General features: G+C 37.2%; 1 protein-coding gene across 4 annotated transcripts in view; it reads left to right on the top strand.

Annotated features, from left to right (window-relative positions):
• The window catches only part of SMARCA1 (SNF2 related chromatin remodeling ATPase 1), a 69941-nt gene that overhangs the window by 14385 nt on the left and 38981 nt on the right, over window positions 1-16575 (top strand). For all 4 annotated transcript variants that reach the window (XM_055438596.2, XM_055438599.2, XM_055438598.2 and 1 more), the window contains exons 8-15: window positions 2016-2171; window positions 3284-3415; window positions 4748-4816; window positions 8390-8499; window positions 9841-10067; window positions 11198-11319; window positions 13848-13883; window positions 14799-14951. In XM_055438596.2, the coding sequence (XP_055294571.1) occupies window positions 2016-2171; window positions 3284-3415; window positions 4748-4816; window positions 8390-8499; window positions 9841-10067; window positions 11198-11319; window positions 13848-13883; window positions 14799-14951 (1005 nt within the window). The remainder of the gene's footprint in view (window positions 1-2015; window positions 2172-3283; window positions 3416-4747; window positions 4817-8389; window positions 8500-9840; window positions 10068-11197; window positions 11320-13847; window positions 13884-14798; window positions 14952-16575) is intronic.

Raw genomic sequence — 16575 nt, 5'->3', positions numbered from 1 at the left:
TAGAAAATAGGAGTGAGAATATGTAATATGTATTGTTTCTTTCTAAAAACATGTCCTCAAACACGTATGTATACTGAATTACAGCCTAGAACACAATTTTACTGTGGGTCATGGTCAAAGAGTTTGAGAACCAGTGATCGTTAATTACATAATTAATGTGCCATATGCAACACTTAAAGATTGATGTTGTTATGTATAGAGAAAATCTGGAACATTACTTATAGACAGATTTGAACATTTGTACTGCACGGGATAGATATATTGGGTCTTTTTACTTTCCTGACCTCCTGTAAACATTTTATGAGGTCAATTTGGTAATAAACTATTTGATGTAGGCTACAGTAAGTATTTAATTGAGGTAGGAAATTATTTGAGAAAATCATGATCCTATTTGAAGCTAATGTAGTTCTGAAGTATTTAGAGGTATGATTCCTAATCGTGATTCTTTTTTTTTTCTTAATGTTTTATTTATTTGGCTGCACCGGATCTTAGCTGTGGCAAGCAGGATCTTAGTCGTAGGCATGTGGGATTTTTAGTTGCAGGCATGTGAAATCTAGTTCCTTGACCAGGGATTGAACCTGGACCCTCTGCAGTGGGAGCTTAGAGTCTTAGCCACTGGACCACAGGGTAGTCCTCCAAACAGTTTTTGACGTCTTCCTTTTCTACTCTAGAGGCATCAAAGGTCGTGGACACGGAAATAGATCTGGTTTTAGTTCTAGTTTTGCTACTGATTGTGATTGACTGTGATATTGAATAAATCTCAAAGGGCCTTAATTTTTGTTACCTATGAGAACTTTTGGATTATGTGATATTGAATGTTCTGTCGATATTTAACTCTGAAACTGTCAAATAGTTACACAAGTTTCAAAGCAGAGCTAATTTAAATTAAAATATGTGTATGTTCTGTGAAACTGTAGGAGGAACCATTAAACTGAGTGTTTCACAAAATCTAATAAGGATAAAGTATTTGCAGGACCAGATGGGGTCTGGTGCCCTGGTTCTCTTTATTTTGCCTCTAACTCCCTAATGTCTTAATTAATTTTTTGACTATGACCACTTCCCAGGGTGAGGCTGAGATCTACAGAGGCCTTTTTTTCCTGTCCTCTCCTTCAGTCCAGGCAATCCTTTTATACATAGTGGCCACTCGTTGAATATTTGTTGAGAGTGTCCCTGGTGTGTTTGGTGCACGACTGAATTTATGAAATAACGACTTTGAGATGAACAGTCAGTTATGTTTAAGCACTGTCATTTCAGATTTACAGTACTAATCAGTCCCTTCTCAGTGTAGATTTTGCTGCTCCCTGTTAACCTTTTTGGTTTTATTTTAACCCATAATAGAGATGATCTGGAATTCAGTTAATACACATTAGAAGTGCTTTCAGTCACATTGCACATTGGCCACGTTAAGATTTAAAAATAGTTTTAAGCAGTCTCACTTTTTTTTAATAGATTCCTGTAGTAGATAGAGCAAGCCTCCTTTATAAAATCACATTTGTAGCCTCATAACATCAGGACTTTCACAAAAACACTAATGGGTTTTCATGACCCTTTAACAGAGTTTATGACTCATCCCTGCTAGAAAGTGAAGGAAACATAGGAGAGATCTCAAAAGGTTGGAATCACTCATATATATTGAGCTTTTTTCATTTATCAACATGATATCATGTTGGATAGTGCTTGGATTTTGGTAAGAGTATGGTATTCAGAAAGTAGTTCCTTTTGCCCATGTCATTTGATCCCTTGTGGTATGAAGAGTAATTGTCATCTTCTGGTGATACGAACTTCTCCAGTTTATTGAATATACTCTACTTGTTTAATGGAAGCCTCTGCTTCTCTTTCATTAATGGAAGTTTTAGCATGTCATCCAGATAATTGACCACAAAGTACCTCTGGGCTTCAGCATTCCTATCTCTAAAATGAATGAGACCAAATGATTCTAGAATAGTCTCTTGATGCTTTAATTCTGTGACATCGTGTCAGCATATTCTAATATAAGGAACTTTGTTTTGCATCAGGCTGCTTTTATTCGTGATGAAATGATGCCAGGAGAGTGGGATGTTTGTGTTACTTCTTATGAGATGGTAATTAAAGAAAAATCTGTATTCAAAAAGTTTCATTGGCGATACCTTGTCATTGATGAGGCTCACAGAATAAAGAATGAAAAATCTAAGGTAAGCTAGTTCTGAATATCTGTATTTAAAGTTTCTTTTAACTACTACATCTATTGGTTTACTTCTCTATATTCAGAATTTAAAAAGTGATAGATTGTGATTTTATTCACAGAATGTGAATGAAAATCAGTTTTAAAAATGATTTTGGAGTTTAAATGATTGAATACAAGATAAATGAAAATTGAGCCCAGTTTTTAATGTAAAGAAAATTCAGTTACTATACCTGTTGTAGTCTAAATAACTGTTATGCTACAGTGTTTTAATATTTTTGCAATATTTGGTGTATAAATGTCATTTACTTTGGTTTATTTTTTTATTGAGGAGCTACCTTATGCATATTCATATGGATTAGAAAAAAAACTCATTTTCTAGAATTACCTGACGTGTGAATTAGAGTGTGTTGTTAACATTGAAAAATACCAATATTTCTTGCCATTCCACTCCATCAACAGTAGAAAAAGCATCAGTTATGATGATGAACCTCTCTTTGGGTCATTGGTCTGCTTTGGGGGAACCAGAGACAGAACTGAAGAAAAATCACCAGGTGGTGCTTTTTGTAGTTAATACTCAATAAGAGGATACATGTTAGAGAATAATTGTTAATTTAAGAGCAATATAAAATGAGCCTTTTTATTGATAAGATTACTGTGATTTCTACTTTTTGTGCTTTAAGTTTTGTAGTTTTATATTAGAAAGTTAACATAAGATATTCGGGGAAGACGGGCTCAGGTGTGGTGCTTAAAAATTGTGACCAGGCCAAGTTAGAAGTTGGTGAGGTGTGGTGGATGAGCATGATTGGCATGGAGAAGGTGATTCTATGCTGTAAAGTGACCAGCCTGGATTCCATAGAGTTCTGACTGTTTCTGTGGATAGAAGAAAATAAATTTTTTAAAGTGGGGGAAGGGTCTCAGATGTCACTGTGATCTGCATTCTTGTAAGTGTAGAAATGCCTATAATATTTTGTTCAGCTGTGCTTCACTGTGGCAATGTCACCGGAACTAAGATTAATAGTTATTTCAACTTTTATTCAAAAAATGTTTTAGGTTGGGTGAAGAACTGAATGTTGAACATTCTAATAAATAAAACAATGTTAACATAACTTATTTTTCTAGCTCTCAGAGATTGTTCGTGACTTCAAGTCAACTAACCGCTTGCTCCTGACTGGAACACCTTTGCAGAATAACCTGCATGAACTCTGGGCACTACTCAACTTTTTATTGCCTGATGTCTTTAATTCTGCAGAAGTAAGTTTAAGTTGTGCATTTGAAGTATAATTTTCTTATGTTCACAGACATCTGTTTCCAAAACACAAAATGTTTGCCTGCGCGCTAAGTCACTTCAGTTGTGTCCGACTCTTTGTGACCTTGTGGACTGTAGCCCACCAGGCTCATCGGTCCATGGGATTCTCTAGGCAAGAATACTGGAGCGGGTTGCCATAGATGGAAATTGATAGTTCTTTTTTATTTGTGATTCTTTGTGTTTTAGCTCTTGAATAGAAATTTTTTTTCAAATGGGGATATTTAGAGAAAAAGTTTCTTTGCTTTGAGATGATCCTATTAAAGTTTGCCTGTATCACATTGCTGCCACAACGTATGACATGAGGTAGGCTGAGTTCAGACAGGGCTTTCTACATTTTCTTTTGATTAAATTGGAAGGGCTTTCTGCATACTAGTTTAGCAAGTAGAGTCATTGAAATAATCTTGAATTATTGAAGGTATTAACATTTGGTGAGTACTAAAGAGCTTATAATATGTGATTTGAAAAGCAACATATTTTATAAATGTATGATTTATACTGTTTTTATCATTGACACAAGGTTATGCTAGTGCAGCAAACAGAATGATTTAAGGACTTTGGAGCTTGATTTTCCTCATTACTGATATTAATTGATAATAAAAGTATCAAGTTCAGCTACCTATTTGTATACCTTACTTTGCTTTTGTTCATTTTTATTGTTTCATTAACATTTTCATTAGCATGTCTTCCATTTTATATTCTTATTCCTTCTTCTCTTAACTGGTTGTAATTCTGCTGTGGTATGCTGCTGCTACTGCTGCTAAGTCGCTTCAGTTGTGTCCGACTCTGTGTGACCCCATAGACGGCAGCCCACCAGGCTCCCCCGTCCCTGGGATTCTCCAGGCAAGAACACTGGAGTGGGTTGCCATTTCCTTCTCCAGCGCATGAAAGTGGAAAGTGAAAGTGAAGTCACTCAGTCGTGTCCGACTCCTAGCGACCCCATGGACTGCAGCCTACCAGGCTCCTCTGTCCATGGGATTTTCCAGGCAAGAGTACTGGAGTGGGGTGCCATTGCCTTCTCTGCTATGGTGTGAGGAAGCCTAATAAAATCCTTTTAAAGAAAAACTGCTGATGGAGTACCTGTATAATGGTGTTCAAATTTTGTTAACTGCTCCAGTATTTATTTTCAGAAGTAAATAATATTGGCCATAACAGTTCACATATTTTTGACAGTGCTTTTAAAATGAATTATTGCTATATGAGTTGTGTAAGAATTTATAGAGTGTTACATTTATTTAAAAAAACTACGCACTTACTGCAGAATTTTCACCCCTCCACAGGACTTTGATTCTTGGTTTGACACTAAAAATTGTCTTGGTGATCAAAAACTTGTGGAAAGACTTCACGCAGTAAGTAATAGCAGACAGGAAAATTTAGTAATTACGTATGTGTAACCGAGCTGGAAAGCATACTGAATCTGTTGGAACCTGTGGATGTGCCTCTGAGCTCAGTCTCAGTGTTTTTCTCTCTCAAGCTTTCTGACAGCCTCTTTGGGAGGCGTGCTCCCACTATATCCTCAGCCTTTCTGTGGAACAGCTCTTTTGCTTTGGCGCTGTCCCATTGACAATGTGGTCCTCTCGCGTAGAGGCTGTTCACTCTCCCCTACCCCATGGATCCTTGAGATCGCATTCACTGAACACCAGTTTTCCCTTCTTTGGTAACAGCTTCTTGTATCCTTCTTTCATTCATGTTGCTCCTTTTGTACTTATCCTGTTATCTCTCAAAGACATCCAGTACCTCGACCCCTGCTTTACCCCGTCCATCAGCCCATTTCTGTTGTTACATTTTCTGTATCCAGCAAGGAGAAGGTTCTCTGTCACTTGAACCACTTTTTTGGGGGCCAATATCTCAAACTCCCTTGCTCTCTTGATCTGCCATTTCTGCCCTGAAAGCCCTAAACAAATTATGTAACTGTGTCTCTGTCCCCTGGGTTTGAATTCAGCTTCTACCACTTACTAGCAGAGTGACCTGCTCTGTACTGGGGCTGCTCAATACTGACTGATAAAGAAGATGACACCCACTGTACAGGTTGGAACCACTACATTTTCATGTTTGCTGACATTATTTGATTTCCTTTAATGCCTTTCCCTTAATACCTTCCCCTTCTGGGATTTGACGATGTTGGTGATCCTTCTTTGTAGCCTTCTTTAGCATTCTCTCTTACTTCCTGTAAGAGGTATTTCAGACTTTCCCCAGTCTCCCCGAGACCTCTAACGCATTTGTTCCCTGTCCTCCTTTCTCAGCAAGTAGCGTCATTCCTTTCTAAAAGAGGAAATAAAAGTCATTAGGCAGGAAGTCCTTGAAGGATATCCATCTTCCAAGAATATCTGCATCTGTATTACCTTCTGTTTGAGTGGAAGAGGTTTATCTTTCTCTAGTTGATGGTTGTTCAGTCACTAAGTTGTGTCTGACTCTTTACAACCCCATGAACTGCTGCATGCCAGACTCCTCTGTCCTCCACCATCTCCCAGAATTTGCTCAAATTCATGGGCAGTGGCTAATTCTTCGAACATGAACCCTGGATCTCATCTTTTCCTGTTTCCTTAGGGAATTTTCTCCTTAATTTTTCCTTTTTATTGGCTGAATTTTCTACCTCTCTCCATGTTGGCTCTTCTCCCTCAACATGTAAACATGCTCAATATCTCCCTCATTCAATCCTAACCCACACTTAGACTCTCCTCCCTGCATCCACAGAACAGTACTCCCTCAACACTCTGTCCTTCTCGAGCTGTGATTCTGGTTTATTCCCTTGATGGCTAAGCTATTTGAAAGTTTAGTTTCTGCCCCCTTCATCCACCACCAAATCGTCTATTCACTCTTCTTTTTTATTGGCCGTGATGCCTGTGGCATGTGGGAATGTTAGTTCCCCAACTGACCAGGCATCGAAACTACGCCCCCTGAATTGGAAGTGGGAGTCTTAACCACTGGACTATCAGGGAAGTCACTATTCACTCTTTTTAAAAATGTACAACTATAATTTTAATTGACTCAGTGGAGTTTTGTGAGATGGTATAGATGTGTTTTGCTTTTTTTTTTTGGTCTGCTGCTTTTAATGTGAATCTCAGTCTTTGTTTATAAATTAAAAAAAAAAACATGTATTGCTCATGTCTCCTTCTCTCCCCCTCCCCCAGAAAAATGTAAACTTAACGTGGCAGGGATCCTGTCTATTTTCCACCACACTGTGCCCCATGTGCCTGGTCCAGAGTAACTGCTCATTAAATTATTTATTGACTCGAAGCCCCACCAGTCATCATGCGTTATGTAAATATTTATTTAGAGTTAAACAGAACAAGTCAGAAACCAGTGACCTTATGTAATAGGGAACTTATTGTAAGAATGCAGAGGCGTAGAAGACAAATCTTCGAAGAATCCTGTCATACAAGTTGCAGTACAGCTGGGCCCCTCACAGCAGGAACTTGGTCAGCTCTGAGGAATGGCTACTCTGTCTCTGATGGGTCCTATTCATTTCTGAATCCACTGACCATTAAATACAACTGAAACTTAACCTCACAAGTGTTTGTGATTTTTCGTTATACCTTTTGGTCAGTGCCCTGACTTCTCTGTAATACTTAGTACCTCTAACCATGTCTGCTTGAAGTGCTTTCCTGCTTAGTGTCTGGGGATGGGATACATTTTGTCTTATCTCTTTGGCTGTTCTTTTCTGTCCCCATCATGGGCTTTTCTTTCTTTATCCTGAAAGTTTAGTGTTGCAGGGCTTTGTCTTTGATTTCCTTTATCATATGTGCTCTCCTGGAGGATCACTCCCATAGTTTCAGCTATACCTCTATACTTATAACTCCCAAATTTCTCTCTCCTTATCTCTCTCCTAAGCTCAAGACTTACATATCCCACTGCCATCTGCGTGTTCTGCCTGAATGTCTCACAGACAGTTTAAACTCTTAAAAATGCAACTTAGACAAATTTAAGAGGCCCAAACAGGAAACCAGAAGTCTTATTTTACACTTCCCTTTTCCTTACCTCCCATGGATCTCTGGTAATAATAGCTACAGTTTACTGATGTCTATTGTGGATAAACTCTACTTATGTACTACCACAGATTGTCACAGCAGCCTTGGAAATAGGTATCTTTTTCCCCATTTAAAATGCTTAGCATAGATATATACCATAAATCTATATGTTTTGGATGAATGAATGAGGAAACAGGCTTGGAAAAGTTAAAGAACTTGCCCAGTTTACAACCGCTAATCAGGGACTGAGCTAAATGCAAATCAGCCTGATGTCGGTTTGATTACTGTTTCTACCATTTACTAGCAGAGTGACTTTGGTGATGTTACTAAAATTGAAATAAATGTCTTTCCCACAAAGACTTATTGTAAGGATTTAATACTCTATCTAAAGTTCATGGTGCATTGTTTGGCACATTCAGGTGCCCCGCAGATGTTTTTTTCTTGTAATAGAATCTGCCTTGCAGGTATACATGGATAATTTCATGGTTTTTCTCTTTTTGTTCTGATCTTTTTTTTCATTGAACCATTTTCTTCTCATTCATATATTTAAAGCCATTTTTAAATGGCTTGAATTTTTATTTCATTTTTAGAGACACTCGGATTCATACTCTGATCTCAGATTTCCTCTCAGGTTTACAAATATTATATGACAGCAGATTATTTTAAAAAGGTTTTTTTTCTTGTACTTTTTCAATAGTCAGTAATCTTGTTGTCTTAATTTTTATTGTCTTTTGTGCCATCAAATCATGGATGTCTGATTTAGGCCCCCTATTCTGATTTGCTAGTGGGCCATTACTTGGTTCTTTTTTACCAAGAAAATTAGCAACTGGTGTTGGTAGTGTTTCTCAGATGATACAGTGGGAAGTAAATTTCACCTCAGAGTGTTGTCAATGAAATAAATGGTTTATAATATTGAATGTTTTGTAAATGTTTATAAAAACTCTCACTTTTTAGGTTTTAAAACCATTTTTGTTACGGCGAATAAAAACTGATGTGGAGAAGAGTCTGCCTCCTAAAAAGGAAATCAAGATTTACTTGGGACTGAGTAAAATGCAGCGAGAATGGTGAATTATTTTATTTCCGCTACAATTTATATATAAAGATTTATTAAAAATCAGCTTTGTAGTGTTTCAATTGTGACTTTAGTTCAGAAAATACATTTTAGGTTTCAGTACCAAGTTAAGTAGTTCAAATATTTTAATATAAAATTGATAAGTATTTTATTTAACCTTTAGGAAAGAGTATGGGGAGTCTGTAGACCTGTGTTTGAGTCCATGCTTTGCCTCTTAATGGCTATTTAGCCTGGACAAGTTATGTAACCTCAATTTCCCTTCTGTAAAATGGCAATAATAATACTTTACTTATAAGAATGATGTCAGAGTTAAAGGGGATAATGTCACTGGCACATTTGTTAGTTATTCTTGCTTTTTCCATAAATGAAAATAGTAATAACCATAATAATGAGTGAAAATATCAGTGGTTGTAGATATTATAAAAACAGAAACTTGATTGGTTTGATAAATACAAGCAGAGCAGGAAATTGACAAGAGGAGTCACACAGAATCATAAATTTGATATAAATTGAGCATGTTAATAATGTAATAATGCTAGTAAGAGAAGCAAAGTGTTGCTTATATAAATAAAATTAGATAACTTGTACTATATAGACACTTCTCTGTTATTGAAGCCAGTATAGGGTAGTGATAAAGAGCATATTTCTCTAGACTCAGAAGTAAGATCAAACCCTTGCTTTGTCCCTTTCTGTGGCTCTGAATAAATTGTTTCACTTCTTTTAGCTGCCTGAATTTCCATCAGTAAAGTGGCAGTGACCCTAGTACATATCTCAGAGTTGTGAAGATTTAACAAGATGATTCATATGCCTGGCACTTGCACTCAGTACAAGTTGGCTATTGTTAGATTAAATATTACTACTCCCCAGGTGGATACATAGATCTGTTTTTTTCCTGGGTGAAGGTCTGGAAAAGACAATAAAAATGTCTATAGGGTCAGAAAAAAATGACCTATGAAGACAGGTATGAGAAATTGCAACTGTTTTTAGCTCAAACAAGTAAAAGCTGGATGCCAACTTTGAGCAAATATTGTAGTTATTAAATAATTATTGTATGTAGTTGTCTGAATTGTTATCAACTGATGGCAGTTTTTAGCAGTGGATAAAGCAGGAGGAAATCAGTTTATTGGCAGCATACACGAGTTAAAATACTCAAATCCTCACTAGTTTTTAGGTTTTGCTCTTCAGATTTAGTCTCCAATCAGATCTTTTTGTTTTTCTTTAAATAGGAATCTAAGCAAATTATCAAAATGACATTTTTTTTCCCAAAGGGACATTTCTTGATGATGTTAAGCCTGTATAATAGTTGATGATTAATTATAGTTTAAATTTTTAGGTATACAAAAATCCTGATGAAAGATATTGATGTTTTAAACTCTGCTGGCAAAATGGACAAGATGCGACTCTTAAACATTCTGATGCAGCTTCGAAAGTGTTGCAATCATCCTTACCTGTTTGATGGTGCTGAACCTGGTCCCCCCTACACCACTGATGAGCACATTGTTACCAACAGTGGTAAAATGGTAGTCCTTGATAAACTATTGGCCAAACTCAAAGAACAGGGTAAGTTACAGATCTTTAAATTAATGTGAAATAACTTAATATTGTGTATGAATAACATTTTGCTTAGTCATTCATCGTTCATTCATTCACTTATTCAGCACACATTGTTGAGTACTTACCCTTTGGTTAGGAATTGTCCTGTGGGCTGTGTATGTTGCTGTTTAGTCGATAAGTTATGACTGACTCTTTTGCGTCCCTGTGGACTGTAGCCCATCAGGCTTCTCTGTCCATGGGATTTCCCAGGCAGGAAGACTGGAATGGGTTGCCATTTCCTCCTCCAGGGGATCTTCCCAACCCAGGGATAGAACCCACGTCTCCTGTGGCTCCTGCATTGCCAGGTGAATTCTTTACCATTGTGCCACCTGGGAAGCCCCTATGGGCTGGGTATACAAAGATGCATAAGACAACAGTCCTTGCCTTGTAGATGCTCACAGTGCAGTGAGGAGGCATAATTGCAAGTCATTGTGATAAGTGTTGTGATATGCCGAGATATTAGGAGTTGAGGGAGGCTTCACAAAGATGACATTTGGGGTGAGCACTGCAGAATGTTTAGGAGTAAACAGTGGAAAAAAAGGAGGTCAAGGGTCTTCCATCTCTGCAGTGAAGCAGAGGTGTGAAAGAAGGGCATGTGGAGCTTATGGTATTTGGGTAGAGTGGCAGTGGCTGAGTTCAGGAAGATGAATTGGGGCTATTACAAAAGGCCATTTAAACCATGCTTTATGGGTTTTGGGCTATTTTGAAGGTGGTGTGGGTGATTGCAGAAGATTTGGCTGTGGAGAATGACACAATCAGACTTGTATGTTAGGAAGAGAAGCTTGAAAACAATGTGGGAGTGTATCTCCTGAGCCTGAGAGACTAGAACCATCCTCAGGACAAAGTAAAGGCAGACTTTAAATCATCTCAATATGTGTGGGGGATTTTGAAGACCTTAAAAATGTATAACTCAACAAATACATACTTCTGTATAGTATCTGTTGAAGACGTGTGTAGGGGGGTTACTATTCGTTAGTGGTATGAGTGTTCACATGCTATATATTTATATTGCATATGATGTTTGCTTTTATTTTTGTAACTTTCAAGTTAGTTTTACACAAGTTGAATAACTTGCCTTTTTTGGTGGAATGTTTTAGGTTCAAGGGTTCTCATTTTTAGCCAGATGACACGCTTGCTGGACATTTTGGAGGATTATTGTATGTGGCGTGGTTACGAGTATTGTCGACTGGATGGACAAACCCCACATGAAGAAAGAGAGGTGAGGAAGAGAAAATAAAACAAGACTTGAAATATCAGAGTTCAGTTACGCCATGTTTTTCATCAGATAGTTTTGAATTTTGGCCTTTTCTTTAGCTAGGTGCATTGAGTTGCTCACTACCATCTCTTGCTTCTTGAGATCTTCAGCTGGACTTTCATTACACTGGCTCTTTACAAATCATTCTTTCCACGGTTTTCAAAGACATCCTCGCTTATCAAAAGGACACTGCACCATCACATCCTTACCTCCTCTAACCACTGCTATCCCTGGACTTTTGACTGCTGTTTCTCAGCTTCCTCTTTGGCCCTTGATTCTATGTCATTTTCTTTTCCTGATTTGCCTCCTACATTAGACCCTCGCCATTCATGGAGTTGAACAGTTGAGACTTTTTCAGTTTATGAGCAGCTGTAAGGACTCATGAGACAATAATTTGTAAAGGAAATGATCTCAATAGACATTTTGTAAAACTGAAATTGGACAACATAGGTACAGGTGCTTATCATTCACTTGGAAGACTAAAAGGTTGGTATGCAGGAATGAGTCACTTAGCTAGTGAGGAAGTCTATCTATCACCCAGTATCTTTTAACTTGGAAATTCTTAAAGATTTAAAAATTATTTCTCATGAATATCAGGGGTCTAATGTATATAAAACCCTTTAAAGCACTTTTTCTGAGGGAGGGCTTTGCTAATTTATCTTCTCTTTTCTGTGATCCTTCAGGGCTCTGTCTTTGGCCTCTGTTTTAAGTCTATACTCATGCTGTGGGCAGAGACCATGATTTCATGGTATAGTGGAAAATGCATTGAACTTGGCTTCCGAAGACTTGAATTTAACATCAACTCCACCATTATGTGTGCAAGCTATTTAATCCTCTGAGCCTCAGTATCTTTAACTGTATATTATAAGGGTACTATTAATGTCTAGGCTTTTGTTTTCCTGACAGTGTTGTAAGGATCACTGGATACAATAGGTATGAACATAGTTTTTGCACTGTGCAGTGCAGTATAGATCACAAGTCGTGAAAGTGCACACAGGCCTTTTCCCTTCTCAGTTCTTGGACCCCTTCTCAGGCCACAGAGACTCTCAGCCTATGTCCGTGTCCTTCCATAGCTGCAATGGGCACTCTGTCCCTTGTGTGCCTCCTATAGCAGAAACACAGGCCCTTTTCACACTAAGGGTTTCCCTGACACCCACTATGGGGAAACAGTTGTGGTAATATTTATAAATAAGGATGTTTTTCAAAGCTTACATTGTTCCCTGCTCTATAGTCCGACTCTCTCGGAAATGGTAACTCAAAACTTTATTGGGCTTTTGCTGATTTATTCCTGAGAATGGATTTCTGCCAATCCACATGAAGCATAGGCCATACAGTACCATTCAAGATGGCCCTTCTTCCTGGAATGAAGATGATATTAAAGCAGAAGAGTAGGTGCTTTCTGATCTCAAATAGCCAATTTGCATTTCTGACTAATCTCTCTGCTCATGAATAATATGGACTTTACCTAATTATGCCCCAATTATCTGGTCTCTTAAAATGCTAAATAATGTCCTCCCTTCAGAGAGTTAGAATCACATGTTTTGACTTTAGATACAGCACAGTGTGAGCTGTTCATTTTGTTTTGGAAACATCCTGCCTCCCCATTATGTCATCGTTCAGATAAGCATTTCATCTATTTTCCTAATAAGAAGTGGAAATCCACCTTGGATTCCTTACTCAAATTGTTCACGAGCTGTTCATAAGCAGTTCTTTCTCAATAGCACTCAGATTTGCCATAGATATAGCTAAATTCAGCTAGCTTCTGTAATCTTGACTTACCTTAACTTTAACCTCACTTTTATAGGGAAAGGAGCTAACATTTATCAAGCAATAGCTATAAGCTAGGCAACTTTATAGTTCCGGTTGAATTCTCCTAGCAGTGCAGTGAAGTACTGGCATAATTTGCTCCACTTGAAACTGTGTCTCAGAGAGGTTAAATGCTTGCTGAGAACCACATGTGTAATAAATGGTAGAGTTATGACTCACACCCAGGTTTTGCTATTTCCTCTACACCAAATTGCCTCTCACTACACCATGCTGCTTTCTGTACTGCCCCTCTACATGCTGTATGTACTGCAGCAGAGTTGCCTTCTCTGCCTGCAGCTTTTGACCATGCCATTCCATGCCTTAAAAATAGAACTTCCTGTGTTTCATGATTATAAAAGTGATATATGATTGCCAAGGAAATTTGGAAAATAAAAGTATTTCTGGCTGATCTTTCTATGCATATATAATATATAAGTAATTAATATTATACTGTATATGTTACATATAAAGTTCAGTATCCTGATACATTTTACTCAACATTATGTTGTATTTCCCCATATTAGTAAAAAAAAAATCACCGTAAAAATAATTTCAGTGTACTGTTTCATCTTATGGACCTACAATGAATAATTTAGGTTGTTTCCAATTTTTCACTATTATAAATAATGCTTAAGTGAAAGTCCTTCTACATAAATCTTTGTGCCCATCTCTGATTATTTCCTTAGGATAAATTCCTAGAAGTGGAATTACTGGGTCAAAGGGTATGAACACATTTAAGACTCTTGATGCATGTTGCCAAATTGCTTTCCAGAAAGGTTGTACCAATTTACACTCCCAGCAGCAATGTATGAGAGTGCCCGTCTCATCGCCCCCTCGTCAACATTGAGTATTATCATTCTTTTAATCTTCAAAAAATGGTATTATGTTTTTTTATTTGCATTTACTTGATGACTAGTGAGACTGAACATTATTCTTGTGTTTATTAGCCATTTGTATTTGTTCTTCTGTGTACTGTCTGTTCTTTTTTTTTTTCCTTCATTTTTCTATTGGGGTCTTAGTGTTTTTTTTCTAATTAATTGAGATATTTATATCATAAGGATATTAATGTCCTATTAATTTTTAAGACTCTTCACTAAATATCCATGGATTACCTTCCTGATTTTCCTCATTACTTCCCTGTTTGCTCCTTTTCACTGTATGGTAGTAAATCTACCTACCTCCCCTTTATCTATTGCTGTCATTCCCATTTCTAAACTTTATTTTTTCTCTCTTGGTTGGTCTTCTAAACTATATCTTCTTTATTAATCCTTCATAAATTAATGGGAATGAAGTTGAGATATCTGACATTTTGCCCCCTAAATAAATTTCAACTCTCAAAACATTTTCACTATTTTTATTTTAAAATAATTTATCACTTGCTAAGTTAAATTTGTCTTTGTGATTGTTGTTTGTCTTTACTGGTGTAAGTGTCTAAAGATTAGTTACGTTATTTAATATACTTTTTACTGTATACACAGTGCAGTTTATAGATAGATGCTTAAATATTTTTGAAGGTGGAAGAATATTACAAAGTGGGGGTTTGAGCATGCATGTTAAAATGTTTATTTCTTAAGAACTCTGTAATATAATTTTATTTTTCTCTCTTTTTCTTCCATCTCCTAACAATTAAAAAAAAGGAAGCAATAGAGGCGTTTAATATTCCTAACAGTAGCAAATTCATCTTCATGCTGAGTACCAGGGCTGGAGGTCTCGGAATTAACTTGGCAAGTGCTGATGTGGTTATACTGTATGACTCAGACTGGAATCCACAGGTGGATCTGCAAGCTATGGTTAGTTATTTTTGATGATATCAGAAATTTATCTTAGTTGAGAAAACTATTGCTATTTATACAGCATGAAGGTAATTTATGATGAAAGGGTAACAGCAATCTTTGGGAAGTTTGGTAGATGTTAAAATAGATTTTTTTGGAAAACAAAGTTGCTATGCTAATTGCAAAAGCGAAATGAAAACAGATAGATGCCAAATCCAACTGTAGCATTTCTGTGTTGATTTTGGCTTTTATCATGAAACATAAATGTAATTTTTCCCCATTCCTAAATATTGAAGAGGGTACATTCATGTTTGAATGATAAGGGATTAAAAATTAGTCTCTAAGTGTTATTCTGCTCTATAACTAAATGTATTAAAATCCTTAGCACTAAAATTGGGAGAGGTAGGATTTTAACTTCTGTAATAAAACAACTGGGGCAAGAAGGTGAAAATGTAACAAAGGAATATATTCCAGGAAAACATTTGCTACCTAGAGACACTATCAGAAACTATTCCACCCTAAAAAATTCAAGGAGCTTTCCTACTTTTAATCATGGTATCATTTGTTGAATTAGAGCTACAACTTCAGTCACTGTGACTCAAATTTTCAGTTCAGTTCAGTCGCTCAGTCGTGTCCGACTCTCCGCGACCCCATGAATCACAGCACACCAGGCCTCCCTGTCCATCACCAAATTTTAAGGTGAATATAATTTCAGAAGTAAAATGATACAAAATAGCTATGCATTCAGAATCCCCGGAATTTTTGGGACAGTTGTCTTTGGAAACAAAATCATGTGCCAATGAGGCAGAGTTTAGAAGTCCTCCCTTTTCTTTTGTAATAGAGAATTGAAAATACTTACATTAGGACATTATAAAATCCACATGCTTTGGCATGCTGCTGCTGGTGCTAAGTCGCTTCAGTTGGACTCCGACTCTGCGACCCTGGACTGAAGCCTACCAGGCTCCTCTGTCCATGGGATTCTCCAGACAAGAATAATGGAATGGGTTGCTATGCCCTCCTCCAGGGGATCTTCCCAATCTAGGGATCTAACCTGCGTCTCTTATGTCTACTGCATTGGCAGGCAGGTTCTTTACCACTAGCACCAATTATTACTACTTTAGCGTGTTTGATCTGACTTGGTTGGAGTAAGTCCCAGTAAATTAGTGTTAGTGAACTGGAAAACCTGTTGATGACATTTCATTTCCTTAAAAGTGTTAGAATATAGCTGATCTTTCACAATTTACTGATTTGAGTTTGAAATGTAAATGTGTGTAGGGGTGTTGCATTCTCTTTCAGCATGCTGTGTTGAAACTGTTACTGGTGCTGGTGTTTTTATATTTAGTACAGGGCTGTTTGAAACTTGTGTCTTTGCTTTTTTTTTTTTCGCTCAGCTACCCTTCTCCCTTCACATATTTGCTGAGAGCTTCTGGGGTTTTTAAAATACTCCCCCTAGCTGTTTATCTGTTATCAGAACTTGCCACCTGTCACCTTTACCAACTGTAAACCACAGGACCAAATTCTAGACCATACAGTAAGGGTATTAATCTCCCATTAATGTTTATGACCCCTTACTGCAGATCGCTGAATTGCCTCAGTAAGCAGAAAGAACTGCTTGCTGATGAGAGAAAGCTGACTTTTGCCA

This window comes from Moschus berezovskii, chromosome X, assembly GCF_049115385.1.
Source record: "Moschus berezovskii isolate FMDL1 chromosome X, NW_MosBer_1.0, whole genome shotgun sequence".
In the NCBI taxonomy this organism is placed as follows: Eukaryota; Metazoa; Chordata; class Mammalia; order Artiodactyla; family Moschidae; genus Moschus; species Moschus berezovskii.
Note: the sequence above shows the minus strand (reverse complement) of the source record. Positions and strands in the feature narration are given on the sequence as shown.